The sequence below is a fragment of the Helicoverpa armigera genome, chromosome 22, assembly GCF_030705265.1.
Source record: "Helicoverpa armigera isolate CAAS_96S chromosome 22, ASM3070526v1, whole genome shotgun sequence".
In the NCBI taxonomy this organism is placed as follows: Eukaryota; Metazoa; Arthropoda; class Insecta; order Lepidoptera; family Noctuidae; genus Helicoverpa; species Helicoverpa armigera.
In genome coordinates this window covers 164,453-186,017 of record NC_087141.1, presented here as the reverse complement: position 1 = coordinate 186,017, position 21,565 = coordinate 164,453, and the positions used below count along the sequence as shown (strand labels likewise).

The 21,565-nt window shown below is 35.8% G+C and overlaps 1 protein-coding gene across 1 annotated transcript; it reads left to right on the top strand.

The window, feature by feature from the left end:
* The first annotated feature begins 6,506 nt into the window (after positions 1 to 6,506).
* LOC110371735 (uncharacterized) lies at positions 6,507 to 20,204 on the top strand. The gene is made up of 12 exons (XM_064040484.1): positions 6,507 to 6,666; positions 8,840 to 9,016; positions 9,897 to 10,101; positions 10,619 to 10,805; positions 11,023 to 11,142; positions 11,392 to 11,566; positions 13,217 to 13,351; positions 14,021 to 14,152; positions 16,347 to 16,424; positions 16,693 to 16,839; positions 17,939 to 18,089; positions 19,907 to 20,204. The coding sequence occupies exons 2-12, from the start codon at positions 8,840 to 8,842 to the stop codon at positions 20,044 to 20,046; spliced, it is 1,647 nt and encodes a 548-aa protein (XP_063896554.1). The 5' UTR covers positions 6,507 to 6,666; the 3' UTR covers positions 20,047 to 20,204.
* The last annotated feature ends 1,361 nt before the right edge of the window (positions 20,205 to 21,565 follow it).

Sequence of the window (21,565 nt, the reverse complement as noted above, 5' to 3'; positions counted from 1 at the left end):
TTGTTGCATTATTATTTTAGGACGTAATTTATATATCACGCTGTGATCCATCATTATCTTGCTAGTATTTTCTTAAGTTGGGTTAGACCCCTTGTTAAGACTGGTTGTCAATCTTCTTTCCTCTTGACTTCCCGCAACATCTGTCAAAGATGTTCTAATGGTAACTGGAACCCCAATTAATCGTTCCTTCTGAAACACGAAAATACTCGATACGTCAAAATGGTCACGTGGTCAAATGATAAATCGGTACGCGAGGCTGTAACTTAGCCCTAATACTAGATAAGTAATATTATTGCATCAGCTTTGTATAATCGTATTTAGTACTTTAAACAGGATATTTTTACCTAACATCAGAGGAATACCGGGAAATGATATAGGCATGGTGTTTTGTAAGTGTTTTTATAATAATTTCACGAGATCTCCGGTTCAATAATAAGTATTAACTTTAATGTTAGATGGAGATGAGAGCGAATGCTTTCATATTGAGCCGAAATATGCTAGTACTTCGTATTTGCATAAAATGATTACAACCAGGAATGAATAGAGGGTTATTATCATCGTAAAGGAATTTTTCCAATGTTTTTATAGATGAATCCAATAATGGTCTTGTAAACTTAAGTACTTCAAAGCAAAAATGCCAACGATGTCATAGTTAATTGGTTAATTCGACTGAAACTATAATTCAGTCAGAGAACAGTCACGTTGGCACTGAATTGCCATACAACGTACTGCAGGTAAGATGTGACAACACATAGGTATTTAATTAATCTTCCGCTTAAGTGCCAAATAAAGTAAATTAAAAGTACTTGCCTACATACATTATATAAGTTATCCTTCTGTTCAAAAATACATTGTGTAAGATGAAAATATCTTCCTATACTTACGGGCAGCTGTAAGTATAGCAAGTATTAATATGTATAACTGATCCCTCACAAGACTTTGAATGTAATTGGCTATTAATTTTATTTATTCTTTCATAAATAATATATTATTTCTGAACTCAATAAAAAAGAAGCTTTGGCCTCGTGTAAGTAAAAATAGTCGTATCTAGTTATCATCATAAGCAAGAAAGAATAAAGCAAAGAATGATTGGAATAGATTGTCCCTGAGCACAGCAACGTGGGACGATAGAAACCTAATGAGTACAGCTAATTATAAAGCATAAATAAAATATTTCTTCGCACTAAACTTACTTTCTTTTGAATCGATATGAAACTTAAATATGATAATTGTAACAACCAGCTTAGATATCATACGTCCGTCGTCTCTCAGACGCTAGTAATCCGCCAGTGGGCGAAGTTAGGAACTAATGAGCAAACTTACCCTTTGACATCCAGGCGATATGTATGGAGCACTAGCTTTTGTGCCCGGCTCCGTCTCAGTCAGCTTTGAACATAGTATACTTGGCCAATGAGGTTAGTATGATATTAGACGAAATAATTCATGAGTTTTAAACAATTTTCATTTGCTAGTGTCACTTTTTAACCGACTTCCAAAAGGAGGAGGTTCTCAATTAGTCGGCATCTGTTTTTTTTTTTTCATTGTTAGTGTCACTTTTTTTTCTACACGTCTAATCCTGTTCGTATATTCTAAAAATAAGCAAAAAAAAACTCCAAAGTCGCGGCACAAAATATGTCTGAACAATTAATTAACTTCGCTGTCAAAATGATTTGGAAAAATTCTCAATTATAAGTTGAGCAGAATCCATTAAAGAAATTAACAAGTTCGCGGAATTGCCAAGCTAATTATCCGTTTCCTTGGTGTCAACGAAAATATATTATTTGCTTGACTTCCAATACAAATTTTGACAAGCAAATTAGATTTTGATTATGATGTCCGTATTTATAGGAAAATTAAGATCAAGGCTACTATTAACAGAATGTAGTAAAGAGGAATGGAGTATGTTTAAAAAATGATTGTTAAACTCATAAGCTTATTTTCCAGACTACAACACGCATAAATTATACTCTTAAATATAAACAAGAATTCTTCACTGATATTTACTAGGTTTTTTTTTTCTTATGAACAACCTTATATTATAATCGCATCAAGTTTTCACCCGACGTTTAGCAGTAAATATTTCAGCTGAAACCGAGTTGATCCCCCACTGACGAACAAATGAACTAACTTTGATTAAACTAAGATCACACGAATGTGAATGCGCGATAGGAATGCATAAAACTAGACGAGATGAACTACTTTAAGTTTATACAGAGTTTTAGTAATTTATCAGCATTTTCTGTGCGTGGCTGTAGTTAAACATGAAAAGGTAGGAAGATTTTATCGCGGTGACTTACCTATTCTAACATGCAATCAATGATCCATATAACAGGAAAATAGAAAACTAAGTACCGTTTAGCAAATATACCCGTTAATACGACATAATAGCGGAGACAACAATACAAGCAGTTGAACGACCAGCTAAGTCCAGAAAACGATCAACAAAATGTCCCGAGAGCCTCTTAAACCAATAGTATTGTGTAACGAGCTCCGCAGCTATTATCTAGAAAAGTGCATGTTCGGGTATTGTCGGCTGTTGTCGTGCATTGTCGTGGTTTGGCCTTTGTGTCGGTGGAGCACTCATTAGCCTGGCCCGGCCAAGAGTGCTCGAATGACGCCATTATCCGGACATTTTGCGATCAGGTGGCTCGTTTTGAACTCTGCGGTTAATATTCTTAATGTAAAAGTTTGTTTGTTGTTTTGTGAATGCTTGTTTCGTACTTGTTAGAGGAAGTATGAATGGTTAATTTAGAATTAATTTTTGTTTGTTACTTTTGGCCTCAATTGAAAAAGTGCACTTGGAAACTTTGTGTTATTTTATGCTACGAATGAACTAAGATATAACAAAATATTTTCACTAACCGACAGCCACAATACTAGTTTTAACCGACTCCTAAAGCTTTGTCCCGTTACAGGATTCGAATAGCTATTTAGTAACTATTAAACTGTGATTATAACTGTGCCAACACACTGGGTATCATAAGTGGCGAGGCATTTAGAAAATAACTGCCCTATAATAATAAAGTGTATTATGTAATCTCCTAATGTGATCCTTGGGCTCCGCGTCGGTGGCCCGCGGCGCCGGCCCGGGACTACCCGGCTACACCCGGCTCCTATCCGGGACGGGTCAGCCCGGTACAAACGTGTATCAAATATGCAGAAGTTTAACTTACGCCGGGTGTAGATGTATTAGCGTTGTACGATAGTGCAGTGTTGTGTAATTTTTTATTTGTATGGCTGAAGAAATAAAATATTTGATTACTCAGTGTTTATAACAGAAAATGTTCTCCTAAAAAATGTTAATGCTACACGAAAGTCATTCCATTCTACTGTCATAGTTTTGCAATACAGGGTCAATCTGTAACTTTTTCATATACCTATCATTTACTTTGCAATTTAATAAAATTGCAGTGAATCTTCTAGTCTATCTGTGAAGTGGCAAGTAATATCAATATGGTGCGATGTCTATGCTAATACCCGCTACACTGCCACGCGACGTCGTATGTCCACTGATACACAACAGATTGCCAACAAATTGGCAACATATTCTACATAGAGAAATAAGTTTCACAAGCTTCTTTTTAAGAAATTGCTTTAAGGAAGAATGAAACACAATCGTGAATGTCCTAGGTATTCGTTCCGGAAAATCATCGCTGAGAATTTTAAACATTAATCATCATCATCCCTGATTCTATTCCAATTTTATATGTATATGGTCGGCGCAGCATTTCTTCTTCTATACTTCTTTGTCTACGTTCATCTATGTTTAGTGATGTTTATCTGTTCAATTAGTAATTAAAAATTCAACCTTGACGTAAAATAACTCTTCTAGTGCACCTGGGTAACAATGATAGGTGTGCAGGTAAACCTCCTTGCTTAATGGAACTGTTTCCCGGAACATTACTGAGAGATATCTCGATAGCGAGCAATAATGAACATTGTCGGTGTCACACTATCTTGCATGTTACGAGACGCCTGGCGTTACAGGAATGTATTGTAATTGTACGTACAGGGAAGTGTTAGAGTTACTAATCGGAAAGGTGTGGATATTTTGATATTCTGAAACAAGACATATTATTGTTTGTCTATTAAGTTAGTGTTGTTGATGTTGTTGTAAAACGCTACATTTGTAGTATCAAAGTTGTTTTTATAATTGGATCTTAAAGCCCTTTTTCATTTTTAATAACAACCTATCTCAGCAGGCCATCTTAAAAGCCACCCTGGTATATTTACAGACGGCACAAATAACTACGCTATGGCCCAGTTTCCCCGTTCTGCCTGTCACTTTGCAAGAGGCCTTAATTTAGCTTTAAACGCGGCCAAAGCCTGTGTGTTGTCGCAAAAATAGAAGACACTTCTGCCTTCTGTCTGTCTCAAAGAAAAACTAAAAAATACATAATTTTGGGCTCCCCTTGTATTGTTCTCTTTTAAGTAGGAAAATGTTGGTGATTTTTTTATCGAGATATTTTTATTAACAGTGCGCCGTCTGTTGTTATCAACAAACACTGAAAAGCAATCTCCCTGCAATGAGGAAGTTTCCTTAAGATAAAATAATTGTGTTTACAGGTTACCCGGGTTTTCCGTACTGCATTAAAAACAATTAAGTGTGCATACTTTTGTACATAAGTAGCATCCGCAGGAGATATTGTAATATTGACATTATTTTATCAAGTTACATCATTCTGATAATTGAATGACAAGAATATTTTCAGTTTTCCGATTTGAAGAATAAGGTATTTCATTTTTAGGCAGCCGGATTATCGAGGAAGACCGTAATAGGTGTTTTATCCGGGTTCCTGAAATAGTTACCACGGGGCGTAAGTGAAATAACCGGTACCTAGAAGCGTAGTATATTTGGCTATAAATATGATTCCAGTGGTAAAGTAAGACCTCAATCTGTCAAAACTTATTGCTTGCTTTCATAGCCGAATTCTATTCAGGGACTTGGGTAAACTAATCTACGGCTAAGCCTGCAGAAGTAATATTGACGTTTATACCATCAGCTCCTCAACTATTGACGGATTGGAAACTTTGACGGCTCTATAATGCAATGGTACCTAATCTTGTATTGTGTCTTGCTTTTGACAATGCGCAGTATTTTAGATTTCGAGAAAATTCGTTGTATTGGTTTGTTCAACATCATAATTTAGAAAACATGATTATAGCATTGATTTTCATTTTTCTAAAGCTAAGTTGATTTAATGTTTTTGTTCTATATTAAAGGTTACCTATATTATAATAGTATACTTACAGGATTATAGCGCTTTAACACTTTTTTCAGTCACTCAGTCTCAGTCAGGAACTCGTCACTCGATTCTGGAGTCATAGTTTGTACCGGTAGATGGTCATTGTTTCATGTCGCATATCATCATCACATATTATGTACCTACGTGCGACACGTGGAAAAAACTAAGTGGAAAACCAACATAGCGTGGATAATATAGATACGTCCAAAAATAACTAACGTGGTCAAATTGTCGATCTCACAGTAGCTATTCAGCTATCTGCCAGATACGTGTAACGTGATAGCTGTTCAAGCGTGTCACGGCTGTTATCAGTATGAAGGATTGCTATCAGTTGACTGATATACGTTATGTATGTGTTATATACATTATATCTAGCATTATATCTGTACCTATATCAGATTTTATAATCATAACTAGGTTAAGCTGGAATTTTCTGAAGTTACATTTAAAAGTAAATGTTGGTTTCTTTCTTTGCTTGCGCTTTTATGGCTTGGCAAATTTAGATGCAATTTGATAATGTCACAAATGTAATCTTGTAAACTTTGCACTCGTCTCATTTAGTTTTTTATATGATCATTATAATAAAGATAAACCGGGTTTATTTAATACCTAACCGCTTTCGATAAAACCTAAATAAAATGATCAAATATAATCGGATTATATGCTTAATGTAACCGTTTCTCGCATCCGTACACAGATATTGTACATTTACCATACTCCCTGATATTATACATTTCTTATTTGTATTTTGAACGACAGAGAGAAATCTCGTCACCAAGTATTTACTGCTACACATATAATTCTAGGTTTTTTGGTCTGTATCAAGTATGCACATTGCACATTCATGTGATAATATTGGTTATTTCAAGGTTTTGTAGAATAGCATCTTGCGTATGGACGAGTTTCTAAGCCTTAATTATTTCTTTAGATATTATTAAAAGATGCTTTTAATATGGAAAAAATGTATTTCCAGTGGTATGATTCTATTACATACTAGCCGATTTCCTGCGTTTTCACCCGCCTCCCGTGGGACCTACTGCCCGTACCGGGATAAAAAAAATATAAACTATGTTACTCGGAAAAAGTATAGCTTTCCAACAAAAAATATTTCCTCTTTATTACATTGGTACAGATTATTTATTAAAGAACAAACAATACAATGATTGATTTATTTTGATTGATGCCCCCAACTCTTATCGGTCATCAATTTGATGCGTCATCCCGCGTAATAGTATTAGACATTATTATTTAATAGGAAGCAGTCTCGGTGGGCCAATAACGTAAGCAGTAGTTATCGTATTGATAAAAGATTTTCGTGTGTATTAGCGTGTTAATATCTATAAATGTTGGTCTCAGCTGTTTGTCACGCCAGTCGGTCGCGAAGGTTGTATGTGCGAGCGCTGTCAGCTGTTTAGCTAAGGTAAGTGCATCTCCGTCAATGTATGGCGCCCTGGTACCTGGATTTCAAGTATTAGTGAAAGTGATAATTTAAAAAGTTGTTAATAGACCATTTTGAAAAAATCTCTGAATAAAAACTGCTATTTATTTATATGCAGGCAGTTGTTTATAGAAAGTTAACTCTTCGTGAAAAAGGTTTAAAAGTAATTATAACCAGTAGATTAACCAGTGCGGTACCAGTTAAGCAGTAAGTTTTAGTGATTGAATTATAAATAGGTACCAGTGTGGTTAGTTTATGGTCCATTACTTATTTATTTCTTTTATTGTGAATTCCAACAAAAAATGTTTCCTCACATATAGGAATCCACATCATGCGTAGACCATTATACATATTATACATTCAACAATGAGTACCTAAGTATGCCAATTTAGTCCTTATGTCTATAGATGCCTGATTAAACCCAAATAATAATTGTACTGCTTACTTTTTCACCATTAATATGTTGGAAAAAGTGGTACAAGTAGCTGAAGTAACTTTTAAATGTCATGTTCAAAGTTTAATCATTTTTACGAAATTAAAGAATAACTTTCTATAAACATTTCTATGTACATCAACCGGTAATTATTTCCAGATATGGTGTACTACTCCACTGTCCTAAAAAACAACAAATTTTGAAATCAAAACCGGTATTAACTATTGATAAACAACATGCTAGGAATTACTCACAAAGCAATGGTTCACGGTCGTTCATTGGTTCTGTTTTATTCGTCACAGTTTTACAGATAAGTACTTCAAAAGTACCTACCTACAAATTATTTATAGAAGCAGCAACAGTATAAAACAAAGCTAATTATTTAAGAGCTCATTAATTTATAATATTCAAAAGTAGATGAGAAGTTGCAGAAACTCTTTTTGAAAAATTTAACTCTCGCGTTGGAGGAAGATGAGATAGTTCACGATTTTCTTTGACTCATTTAAATATCGCAATAGTATAATGTATTCATAGGCTTTATTATGCAAGCCTTGGATTCTGTTTTATTTATTTAGTGCATTGAATAAGTCCGCTAATGCATTCTTTTTATGATACTCTTGGTGTATAAGAATTAGCCGTTATCTAGCCTAAATGCATTTATCTTAAATAATATCTAAGTATGTACGCGATTTAACATTAATACCTGTACGAAGAGGATTTACACGAAAAATTAAATATTTGCAGATTATTTAGTCGGCCATATTAGTTTGGTAAATATTAGTACCGAAAACTGTTTTTTTTTTTGCTTAGCAAGCAATAATTCCAAGATAAGAAGATTTCTTTATTTACAATTCTGTAATGATTTTGCTCTCGTTCTCAGCAGTACAGAAGATTAGTTTCTAACAAGTTAAAAACATGACGTAAAGCGTACTGTAGCGAGATGTTTTTGTTATTATATTATTATCTCACTGCGTTATCATCTAAATACACACATTAGTAAGGAAATAGTCGTTTAGTATTTGTAAGCAACATCATCATATACTTGCTTATTTGTTATTTTTTTTTAGTTTTCCACGTGTCAAGGGATTAGTCTCGTATGAAAATAGTTCTTTTGATATCGTATCATACGATAGATACCACACATTTAAACAGCTCTAATGGTATAAAAAATAAGAGACGGAAAAGTTCAAGGCCATTTATAGTAAAACCCTAAAGCTTCAATTTCATGAACAATCGAGTCTTTCATCACGAAAACAAATTACAGACCTACGTCAAGATTTAATATTTTCACAAAGAACCTAATATTACATGTAAAACGTCCAAGTTCTTTGCCTCTAACAAATAAAATAGTTTCTTGGGGAGCATTTTTGTCTTATCAAAAAATGTAGTGCCCCCGGGGCGTAATATTTCCTCCCCCAATGTATATTACGTGTGCGAATATGTTCGGAATGTCTTGCTAAAAGTATTAGGTGTAACTAGGACCCACACGAATACAAATTCGCCGGAATATTTAGATATTCAGGTATCTGTTCTATTTGGGAGGCTGTCTTCTTGCGAGATTAATGTTCAATTAATTGGCAATTATTGATCCTTAGTAAGACTGTTTTGCTAATTGGTCCTTGGAGAACAAACATTTTGTTTAGAACCGGGTAACTTTATTAAGGCAAGAAAATGAAATTCTGATTAACCTAACCTTGAAATTAGTATAATATCTTTTTCCAGATGTCTCACACAGTGGTGCGAGGGAAGCCGAACGCAGCTCAGCTGTACTTGGACACAGTCTTAGACGCCATATTGATAGAACAAGGCTTGGTACCGGATCGCAAGGGGCGGGAACATGTCACGCTCTCACAGATCATGTTCCACTGTCTTAAGAAAAGACCGGATCATGTTTTTATGGTGAGTTTTAAGATAACAGTATAGCATGTATTCATGTCTACAATAATCCTTATAATAAACAATTTCCATATCCTTCTTATATTAGCCGCCGCAGATAGCAAAAACGTTCTACTGCTATGCAAAAGAAATCCTTTGATAATCACGTCATAATATTTATACTTTTATTCGCCAGCTATAAACAGTATTGAAATCCATACTAATCGCAATAAATTGCATAGCCATTTAATAAAGTAATCAAACTATAATCGCTGCAATTTTATAGGTACGACTTTTTTTCATTGAATATTTTATAAGCAGGTACAGTTATTATCAAAAGCAGTCACATTTCCCATTTAAATCTAAAAACTCTAAACCGATTAGATTTAAAATAAAAGCGGAATATATTTGGCATGTGTGTGACAGGGCGTGAGGTCGCCACTCGGGTAGCGTCACAAATTGCCTGCGCTACGGTTATTGAGCAATTTCATCTGTTTGCAGCGTCCGCGGGAAAAACTCACGTTTGTAATAAAACGATGGATTGTGACGTTACAGAGTTGACCCCACGTAAATACGACTTGTTTGTACGAGTGCTTTGGCCTTTGAATGGTCTGATAAAAATGTGCTGCCGTGACCGTTTTTGGTCTTTTGGTAGCACAATCAATGTAATAATTTTATTTTTAAACGCTATTGAGCATTATAGCAGAATAATAAATATGGGATCGCCATTGTCTTACGACAGTGAGACAGTGATTTATATATCGTTTGTTTCGGTACTTTGATTAGGTACTTATGTATAAGTAAGATGACTACATACATTTCAATGATGGTCGAGGTTTCTTGAGGGTTTGGAGGAAATTTAGCAAAATTTACTTAACTCTTGAACATAATCTTCAAATTCTAGATCAACGGCTCAACAGGCGAGAAGATAACGAACGAGCAAATCCTGAAGCGTGCTGTCTCACTCGCACGTGCGCTCACAGCGCGAGGTGCAACAAGGAAGTACGCCATGCTGATAATGAGGAACCACCAGGAGATGGCAGCACTGTACTTCGCTGTCATGTTCGCTGGCATGATCCCGTTCATGATGGACCCTAATAGTACAGTATGTAAGTAGGCGTTATTTTAGATATAGCTTAAAGATCAGTAGATGAAATAGACTGCAGTTGACTGCATTATAGCGAAACAAGAAGAATTTATCCTTCTTATTGAAGCTGTGTTTGTCGCATGCTACAAAGAGTGTGCTAAGTATGAATGTGGAAGGATGGATTGGCAGAGGTAGACCGAGGAAAAGATGGATTGATTGCCTGAAAGAGGACATGAAGCAGAAGGGAGTGGATGTAAGTATGACGTCTGACAGAGAGGAATGGAACTAAAAGACATGTTGCGCCGACCCCAAATGACTTGGGAACAGGGCAGGAAGATGATGATGATTGACGCTTTGTTTGTTTATATGTATTTTCTTCTCAAATCTCATTGCAGCCAAACTTGCTATCACAGTTCTACTTAATATGATTTGAATCATGATAACTATGAATCTGATAAGATTGTTTAGATTTTAGAGCATAGGACCACTAAGACTTAATGTAAATTTACAAAATAAAAATACTACATATTTTCTTGTAGATGAGCAGACACACTTCCTGAACTTAATAGAACCAACCTTCGTGTTTCACGACCAAGAGTTTGAAGAATCTCTTCTGAAGGCACAGCAAGGTTGTGAAGACCTGAACCCTACATTTGTAATGGCTGATGAACCAGAAGTCTTAAAGCAGTTTATTGCAGGTCACAGCGATGACGTAAATAGTTTTCAGTAAGTATTTTTGTAAAACATTCCTGGTTTCTGTTGCTTTTGAGGCTTGTGTAACTGTGTAGGCTTCAAACTTGGATTGAGATAGTCAAAAAGGGGTGTAATTTGTAAATTACCTATCTGGAAACCAGTGAGTTTCATCCAAATTAGATCAGTATCAACATCATATTTGGTAGAATCCTCTATGGCTATAACTAATCATTCAAATGATATCTCCCAGGGTAGCAGAGGCGTCAATAGATGACGTGGTAATGATGTTGCCTACCAGCGGTTCCACCGGTCTACCCAAAGCTGCTTACATGACACATCGAGGATTGGTGATGCAGCTACCTTCTCCTTGGTAAGTCATCTACCTAGTATTTTCCCTCCTTGGATATGTGACATCAATAATGCTTTACCTCTTGGGAAGATATTAATTTATATTAAGCAGTACCAAGTTCTTTTTTTTTTGAAAACGTTTTATTTGGTTTTAATTTTAATAGTCATGTAGTTGTTTGTCGATATCTATAATTTTAATAGATTTCTCCAAAGATTTTTAGTCACCAGACCATTTTACGTCATCCATGAATAACCGATACACTCTTTTCAGGTCATATCACACGCAGTTCCCCACACCCACGTCAACAGTGATGCTGCTGACGACCTTACAATGGATGACCTTCACTATGTTCGTGACTGCCAGCACGGCGTACCACGTGACACTCCTCATGACGCCCAGGAAGACCTCGGTGGATCATGTCGTGGAGATCACCGAGAAGTATCGGGTAAGGTGCCCTTGCTGTTAATGGAAATGGAGTAATTGTTAGTTCCATAATATAATGACAAAACTGTAGAAGGGTGTCAATGATTAGCTATTGTGCCAAACACAAGACACTGCTACGGAGTTAATATGGCTGTCTTACTGTCGATTGTTTTTTCTGAAAAGCAAAAACAAAAAAGGGCAACAAACAAAAAGCAATACTTTTAAATCACGAACGTTGATCCTGAGTGTGTTTGTTTAATCCCCCTCTTAAGAATGCAATTAAAATGCCCGTGTAGATTGGAACAAAAAATAGAGATAGCAGCGAGTCCTGTGGAGCGGCTGACCGCGATCCGATTTGAGTGAACCCCCGGGATGACTCGTTACAACTCTATGCTAATGAACACCTTTTTTAAAAATAAACTGTTTATTATTCTTAAAGGTCTGTGAAGTTCTTAAAAAAGTAATTCGTAATTTGCTTAACTTCGCCGAGTGGAATTCGTTGAAAACGTGACGAGTCGTAATGTCGGAGCAGATTAAGGTTTTATGTAAAGGCAGTAATTAGAAGCCGTTCTCAAGTACTTCGGTTTACAGTAATTACTCTTTTAGAAATAATACTGTACAGGGAACATCAAGAAGAGGATCGTCGTAAAATGTTTTTAGGGTGCTTTCAAAAGTACCCACTGTTTTGAACTTTGTTTTTAGCTACATTGAATAATTGAGTACAAAACATAATTCAGCAAAATTGTAATAATTGATAAATTATAATGTTTGGAACTGAGAGCCGGAATACTCAAACATGATTACAATAAATGAGTATAATTTTAGAGCCAATCAAATTAAATACTAGTCAGCCTATACTTATGACCTTCATAGTAATTGTGTCTAAACATGCGAAGTGGTATCGTGCGATGACAAATCACTATTATGTATTATCTTAATTCCAAACATGTTTATAGGATTATCTTTTTCACAACGAGAAAGAAACAACTGATGTACTGATATATTATTCAGAGAATCAAATGCAATTTTGCAATAGAATTGTTGATTTGTGCTTAAGGCATTAGGTAAAGTCACATTCATATTCATAGAACTTGTGAGAACTTGGCTTATAATCACAGCCAAGAAATGCACAAATAGTGACTATGACCAAGAAATCTGGCGTATATTTTTAAAAGCTACTTATCTGCATCTGTCTGAGCTGCGGCGAACGGCTGCCAGATCTCTTTTATTACGCCCATTGAATTATAGCTCCCGATTGCGCAGAGATGCCAAATGTTTCAGCCTTTAGTTTCAGATTAGTGCAGTTTGTGGCTTTAATAAGTCTTATTGGACTTCAGAGCTGTTTGACGGGGATTGTGATGTATGTAGCTGTATCTCATGGCTTTGTTCTTACGTCTGTTACAAACTTTTCATGTTACACGATACAAACTGTATGACATCTGTACACCTTCAGGTCTTTAATCTAAATAAGGTTTAATAATTTTACATAATGTAGGTACTGCCAAAGTATGTTTAATAAATATTAAGATGAAAGTAACATACACTGTCATACTCAATGTCTGTGTTAAGGGCATAAGGGACTGAATATTTTCTAAAACAATTTTGAAATTCTACTTTTAAAATCGACACCAAAATACTCATAGCCAGTTTCTAATTCTGATGTTTCTTTCAGCCAACGTTCACATTCCTGGCGCCAGCGTTCGCAACTAACTTAGTGGACGTTATCCGAGCAGACCAGATGAGTTCCTTGGAGACGGTGATCCTGCTGGGGGCACCTCCCGCGCCGGAGCTGCTATCCATGTTACAGGTACCTGTGTGCCCTTTACAGGGGCTTTAGTTGACGGCTGAAGTAACATTGGTCAATAGTAGAAGATTAGTGACTCTATTGAGAACTACACTGATTGAATTTGGCGATGTAATGCCAACCTTCTTTCGTAATGAAATAATTATCATAATTACCAATTGTTATAGTTATATTAATTACTTATTGGGAAGGTCTGTATTAAATGAAAGACAATACATCATTGTAATGGATATCTAAAATTACTGAGACGACCATAAAAACAGCGACCCAATAGGCTTCCAATTAAGATTCACATTTAGATAGGTTGCCAATTGACGTTTTTGGCAAGCCTTCCAGTTGAACAATGTTGATAGTTTCACTATACTTAGTATGCAAGGGTTGTTTGATATAAATACAAACAATCATGCCCCATTCATAAGACTGTATATAATATCTACGCTAGGGGATGATAATGCGATAACAAGTTTTGCTGGTTAAGCCAAAAAGTTGTGCATAATGTTTTTGATAAGAATATAATTTAATCGCTAATATTTTGAGCCCATAACCCAAGGCTGTGTGTACTTGATGAGAAGATTTATTACATAACTGTATTAAACTTTTAATGAGTTTAACTGAACAACATAACATACTCTTGCAAGTGGATTGAGTTAGAACATAATGTGATGTTTGCAGAGCAAGTTGCCAAAGGGTGCACATTTGTGTGACGGCTATGGGACCACGGAGACACATGGGTTCATCGCAATCCCCGACAGGGAGGCTCCGCTCAGGAGTAACGGTTGGGTCTACAACTTCATGTATTACAAGGTATACTTACAGCCATTACTTAATACATTTTTATTACATTTATTAAGCAAACTTAGGTGCTGATTAAGATTTCTTTTCTAATCGTGAGCTTTACAGTGTGACATACTGTTATCCTTGCTTAAAACACGTACTTAAATATAATTTAAGGAAATACGTGACGACAACTTTTCAATAAATTGAATATATTTGCTCTGGTGCTTTGCGGGAACTTGAGTTATCTAAGTAAAGGATTGAGCCGGATACATACTTGTTATTCTGCTATTATTGTGAGATATTGCAAGGCAAGTTACTGGATAATAATCCAGGCTATGTGGTTATGCCTCTGGCTGCACCATTTAGCCAGACTGAACTGAATGGATATCATTATTTGCAGGCTTAGCTCTAGTTACAATAAAGACTTATCTAGACACACGGCAGTGTGTCCGCCAAGTTCGAGCAAAAAAAGCGACACACCGGCCGTGGGTTATATTACACGAACCATTTCGGGCCAAATTCGACCCCCCTGTAACTCAAAATCTATTTTATTTACGCATATCAAATTTCTAGTGTCTGTTGAGACCCCCTCACTTATCAAAAATACAAAATTTCATTAATATACCTATTGTAGGTCTTGAGATATTGACGTCAGAAAATCGCTATTTTTACTATACACTCACTGACTGATTCACTTATTCACTGATTCACTGACTCACTCATCAAAAACCTAGACCACTTCCAATGGTCGTATTGACTTGAAATTTGGCATGGAGGTAGGTCTTTATGTCAAGGTAAAGAGAAAAATCTGAAAATGGCCAAGTGTGAGTCGGTTTCAAAATAATGAAGGTGTTTTATACCCGGTGTAAATTTATACCCCTAAGGAACTAAAACGAACTAAATTTATCTATATTTATACAATATATCTTCGAAAAATCTTCGAATGGTACAAAGGTTTGTATTTAGTCAAAGTAAAGTAAAAATCTGAAAACGGCCAAGTGTGAATCACTTTCGAAAATAACGAATGTGTAACTTTGATCCACGAACATAATATATGATAACATGTCATGTCAGTCAGTTGGTAAATCTAGTCCATTTAGTTAATTTAGTTCATTTCTTTGTAAGAAACATAGTGCATATTAAAAAATCTAAAAAATAGTATAAATGAGACATTTCTTTAACTAACTTCATCATAAGAAAAAAATAAAATAAACAACCTTACAAAAATAAATGAAATCCCACCCAAAACAAAAATGTGAAAGACTGCCAAGTTCGATAATATGGGAATGCTTCGCCTATAAAAGAAGTGAGATCTGAATAAGTACCAAGTTCCATACACATACCTCAGTTAAAAATAGTTACTTTTTAATGATGATTACTTGGCAAGTTTTAATAGAAAATTAAATACTTGATTCATTGCGTTTAGTAGGTTTATAACAAGGTGTATGAAAACTTGCCAAGTAACATCATTAAAAAGTAACTATTTTTAACTGAGGTATGTGTATGGAACTTGGTACTTATTCAGATCTCACTTCTTTTATAGGCGAAGCATTCCCATATTATCGAACTTGGCAGTCTTTCACATTTTTGTTTTGGGTGGGATCAAAAAGTTTACTGCCTTAAATCTACAGCTTCATAAAAAAATATATATTACATGGTGTGTTTGTAAGAACTTTTAATTTCGCCTACTTAGTATAAAAAAAAAATCCCAAATCGAGAAAGTTAGACGTAATAATAAGAAAAACTTAGTCGGCACAGAACCTGAAAAATTATGTTTCGTCCTACTAATTCTAATTGATGACACTCTTTGTTGAGTTAGAGATGATATTCTGACACTAAAAAACGTACTCTATGCTAGTTAATATAGAGACCAAATTCGATTAGCAAGACATTGAATATCAAATAATATGATCCGGAATTTCTTCTTTCTTAGTTGTCAAGTCTAATGAATTTAGCAAGAAATTGAAATCAACAAGCCTATCAGTATCAAATTCAATTATATTGTTTTTATGATCTCATTTGTCAGGCTTTTTCATCTAGGTATTTTATTCTAAACAAGACTTACCTTTTTTCTGTAATCTTCAAATGCTTACTATATTTTGAAAAGTAAAGATTAAACTAATGCCTGGCTTATGTTATCTAGGTATAGTAAGCCGGCTAATTCGGCAAACGTTTTAATCTAGATTCGGTAGTGGTTGTGTAACGCGATGGAAGTTTCCAGATAGTGGACGATGAAGGTCGGACGCTGGGTCCCGAGCAGGCGGGCGAGCTGTGGGTCAAGGGCGACTGCGTGCTAAAGGTAACATCACATTCATTTGTTCATTGGTGAGGGAAGGATCATTAGAGTAGATATGTTAATGGTTTTCTTGTAAAATAATTCTTTAAGATTTTTGACAGATAGAAAATATTTTCAACAAACGATTAGTCGTAATACATAGTTGCATCCATATGTTGTAGAAATTGTTGTCCCTATACCTATTATACCAGTTGTGTGTGAAAAGATTAATTACTGTTTTCTCATTTGGAATCCTAGTAGTTTTGTATAATTCCAAGCTGTATATCTCCAGGGTTACCACAAGAACGACTCCACATACCAAGAGACGGTGACTGCTGACGGCTGGTTCCGCACCGGAGACGTGTTCCAGCTGGACCACAGCGAGAGGATCTCCTTCGTCGTCAGAAAGAAATTCAGCTTCAAGTATAAAGGATGTCAGGTAAGTGCGGCTTGGGCCAATTATAAAGTACATAGGTATGTAATTGATTAGTAGAAAAAGCACGTCAGTTTCGAAACATGCAAAAGTAAAGAGTTATATAATAAAATTAATGAAGATAACATGCTTACAATCTATTAAAGAGTTATTTGATGATTGGGAAGCCTGATCACCGTGGTAAATATATTTATCCATGCAAAGCGGAAGCAGTTGTCTTAGAGTGACTCCTTTCAATTTAGGACACTGGTTCAAAATAAAATAGTTCAAAAGAAAAGCGATAGGAAATCGCGTGTTACCCACGTCCCGACGAGCGAACATCTCAAAGGGACTGTCTTGAGAGATTCTATTCCCATCACATAAAGGAAATGTCAGATGTTACGGCGAGCTGACGGCTTTGTGAGGCCTACGACTTACTACTGGTGTGTCAAACCCTCGCCTGACCCTACCTAGATATTTTAGTATTCCCTTTCGCAAAGACAAAATATAGGACAAGTCAAGATTACCTAATATGCAGTAGAATGTTCGCACGAATAATTATATTATGTTAAGTAGGGCGACCCTCGTTACTTCGTGACGGGTTATTACCATATTTTGTTAATTCCAAAAGAACTGGGAACACAAATGAGGACTTCAAATATAGATTAAAGTAATAACTAGCTTGTGTTGTGTAGCGGGTGACCCGCTGTTCGCTGTGGACCGGGCAATGTTGCGCCATGTCCGGATCTCGTTCGGTTTAATTTCGGAGCTAGATGTTCAACTTTATTAACTTAATTGCGTTGTACTACAAGCGTTATGAAATTTTGGCAAAAAAGTAACGACAAAATTCAATCTGTAGACTTTTTTAGAGTCCATAAAAGTTAATCTTTGAAAGCACTTTCATCTGAACCTAAGTGATAGTTTATATACTCAGAAGTTCTTATTGATTTACAGAAACCATTTTCGTCTCTAGATTTTTCTTATTATTAATGTCACATCTTTTAACGTAATGTTCAACACTGATTTCATTTAGATAAAAATATTTGTCCAAGGACAACATGACATAGTAGTAATGGACTTTGAACCATATAGTCTGTGCATTAAGGTCCACTGTCCCCTTATGCAGGTGGCTCCCGAGGAGGTGGAGCGCGTGATCAGCTCGGTGGCCGGCGTGAACGAGAGCGTGGTCTGCGCGTCGGACAGCGGCCCCGTGGCGGCCGTGGTGCTGCTGCCGAAGGCTGATGTCACCAGGGACCAGATACATAAGGCTGTCGATGGTGAGACTTTCTTTTGTAATGACTTTACGAGTATGATTCGTGAAGGGTGTGAAGTGATCTAAAGAAGCTACGTGACAAGAAAGGACCCCTTTATCGCTAGCTGAAGAATAGTACATAATATCCCAAATCCCGAAGTCTACACCTATGGGAGCTACTCCAAGAACTTATTAAAGAAGTCGCTAAAGTAGTTTATGAGATGAGCGAGTTCAAACAATCTCCTCAGTTTTACCGATAATAATATATTAGAATAGAGGTAGAAAGATATCTTAGTAATGCTGCGGTCTAGTTCGCGTAAGAACATGTACAAAGTCAAAGGCGCCGCAGATGCGTGCCGAGTGTGCCGACAGAGACAACGTGTCTGTAATTACACTAGCGCACACTTCACGCTGAAACAAAGCGAGTAGGCGCTGCTTGAGAAACAGTGCTTTTACCTTAACTGAAATGGTAAGAAAAATCCAATAATAAAAAAGCTGGGAAAAGTTTACGCTTAATTTAATTTTAAACTGCACAACTAAAACACTTTTTCAATAGCTTTCAACAAAAAAGCTGCAAGGAAGTAAATTATTACGAGGCCACAAACCGTCATTTCAATGATTAGAACAGCCCCTTAATTTTAGTACGTTTGCCTATCTAGAAACACTGGTATAATAAGCTGCCTAGAATAAGCAAAAGATATAATTTAGAAAACAACCCGCATAAAGCCTCCATTAAGATATGAACTGATCTACAGATAATATCGCTAAATCATGCGGGCATTCAACGAAAACCTAATTAACTGTAATATTGTGAGATCCTTAAGGAATCTGGAGTGTAGTACTCATAGTAAAAAAATTGAGACTCAATAATTGTATTACACAATCATTTTTTATGGGTATTTTGCAGTACTTTTGTTGGTGATAGTAGAAAGTTTTTCAGTTTCCCTATAAAAATTCTAATAAACAGGAACGCATCAAAAAGGCAAATCATGTCAATCATGTGTCCGTCCTTTATATGAACCTGAACACACGACCATGCTCAGAATATTTGCTACCAAAATAATTTCAGTATTTTCAGATTGTTTCAAAAACTGTTTCCAAAATTTACAATATGTAGAAGTTCGGTGTGTAAGTTAAAATAGTAATATCAAACATTTGGTACACGTAACACGTTGCAACAATTTCCAATTTTTAAAGTTTAGTGTTATTGAAAACGGTCCAGTAAAGTTCCGACTGGAATTGCTTTCTGAAAGCTAAAGTCACACTGCAATGAACGCACATGGCCGTTGCCTTTACTATTTAATACTAAAAGTGAGGCTTTCACAAAGCTCCCAGAGAAATGACAGCACATTTTTCTTTTTCGATTTAAAATAATAAGTATATCAAAGGGAACCGTTGATTTATCTTAGTTGAGCTGAAAAACAAACCTTATTTAATACCTGAATGTACACTCTTCTGACTCTTGTGAGAGTTCCAAAAATATATATTTTCAGTTACAATTTGAGAGGTCAAACCTAAAATTCACTGGAAACTTACATGATCTTTTCTCGTCTACATAAAGACATCGTTTCACCCACATTGCTAAGAATACGTTCGCTCACTACAAACCTAACACGTCCTTAAACATGTTCAGCCGTCAGCTTTTCATAAGCCAAACCTCTTATACCACCAGCCATATCTCAGAAACACCTTCTTTGCCAACTGACAACCTTCAAAACTAGACTTTAACGCTCAAATTTTAGAGTTTGAATTGATTATTTGCTCTTTTGGTTGCAACCCAATATATGCCCCAGTCTTAAACCAACTTTATGTGCAAGTCTTAAAGTTGATATTTCCTTGCAGCGGCTCTGAGTGACCACAAGCGCCTTCACGGCGGGATCGCGTTCGTGCCGTCACTGCCGCACACGCACTCGGGCAAGCTCAAGAGACTGGAGTGCAGCAAGCTGATCGAGGATCTACGGAGGAGTGGCCAGTGCTATTAGCGGCCAGCTGTCGTATTGCAACCTACACGGTGCTGTTTCTTGCTCGTGTTCGATTTTTAAGCTGTTTGTGATTTTAAATTTAGTTTTTTGTAAAGATGTTTTTGTTTTCTCAATATGGTTTGGAAAATGAAGTGATAATAAAGATAATTTAAGTCTTATCTTTGTCTTTTGCCGTAAATTAAAAATGAAAAGAAATATTTGTACTTAGGTACATTCGTTTAAATCACTTTATATTTTGTAGTTAAAACTATGTACAAATTACCTCAATATCTAGTCAGTTATTTTAATAACTAATGAACTATCTAACTTTCCATACAACATAACAATTTCCTATTACAAAAAACAGTAAGTCGTGCGAATTGAAAACAACATAAAACTATTTAGCATTATCATGGAGCGGCCAGCGATCCCGCCAGTAGCAGGGATCTAGAAAGTTCCACGAAGCGCCTCAATTCACTTGAACTTAAGAGGTAAGCAGAAGCCCTACTGAACCGCAACTAATAAGCACTTTACTATACTTACGTAAAATCCAGGATTGGTTTATGTTATCAAAAGGAATTCACAAAGTTTTGTAAACTTGTTATTTCAAAAGTAGGTACTTAGCACGATTTCATTAAAGTGTGTCATTAGAGTACCCGCACACTGGAAACTTTTAGTCGGCCAATAGTTTGCGCTCACAAATCAGTATAAAGATGAATGGTAGTACGCACATTACACATAGTTCTGGTATTTTGCCGATAACAGACCGACTGAAAACTTTGACAGGAAGGAAATTTTTCTTTCAAAAAATTGACTTCCGTCTATATTCCTATATGTATAGCGTAAATGGACCCACCATTGGGATACGTGTGATGTCTATACAATATACATGCAGTTTTTAGTTTTCGGATTAACTTTACAACTGAAAATGGCACAGTAACAGCATAGATTAAATATTGAACATCGGTCGGAATTGCAAGGAAATAAAAATAAATAAAACCGTGCCATAGAGTGCTCAAAAAGGTTTCCCAATTGCAACTGAATCTGCTGCCACTATAAAAATATAGTACAATATTTCTCACCATATAGCACTTTTAAACAAATAACAAAAACTCTGACTTTGTATCGTAATTCCAGCAGCAATGCTTCTGCGCCATGAATATTAAAAATGTCATTAAAACTGAAATTCACTGAAACATAACATCTTAAAGATGCATGAAGACGTCTGACTCTAGATCGAAAGTTAAATGAGATCTCTCGTTTCAGACATTCAGCTTCTCGCAGGCGATACCATTTCACCAAAATATTTATATACCATCCGTATCCCTCAGATAGTTCCATCAACAATAATACAAAATATGTACGAAGGCTATACAAAACAAATCTTCATTTGAGATCTCCTCTAGAACTGAAATTCCTCGCATATTTTAAGGATATTAAAATTCAACTCCACGATACGGAATTTCCATCTTTTCATAGCATAAAGACCTCATTCCTTTCAATGTAAATTGACACATTTACCGGCGTACAAACTCCTTAC

Excerpts from the sequence above, each read along its gene's own strand:
- LOC110371735 (XM_064040484.1), top strand. The coding sequence starts at position 8,840 with ATGTCTCACACAGTGGTGCGAGGGAAGCCGAACGCAGCTCAGCTGTAC. Across the intron at positions 14,153-16,346 it reads ACAACTTCATGTATTACAAG|ATAGTGGACGATGAAGGTCG; the intron begins GTATACTTACAG and ends GGAAGTTTCCAG. Across the intron at positions 18,090-19,906 it reads GATACATAAGGCTGTCGATG|CGGCTCTGAGTGACCACAAG; the intron begins GTGAGACTTTCT and ends ATTTCCTTGCAG.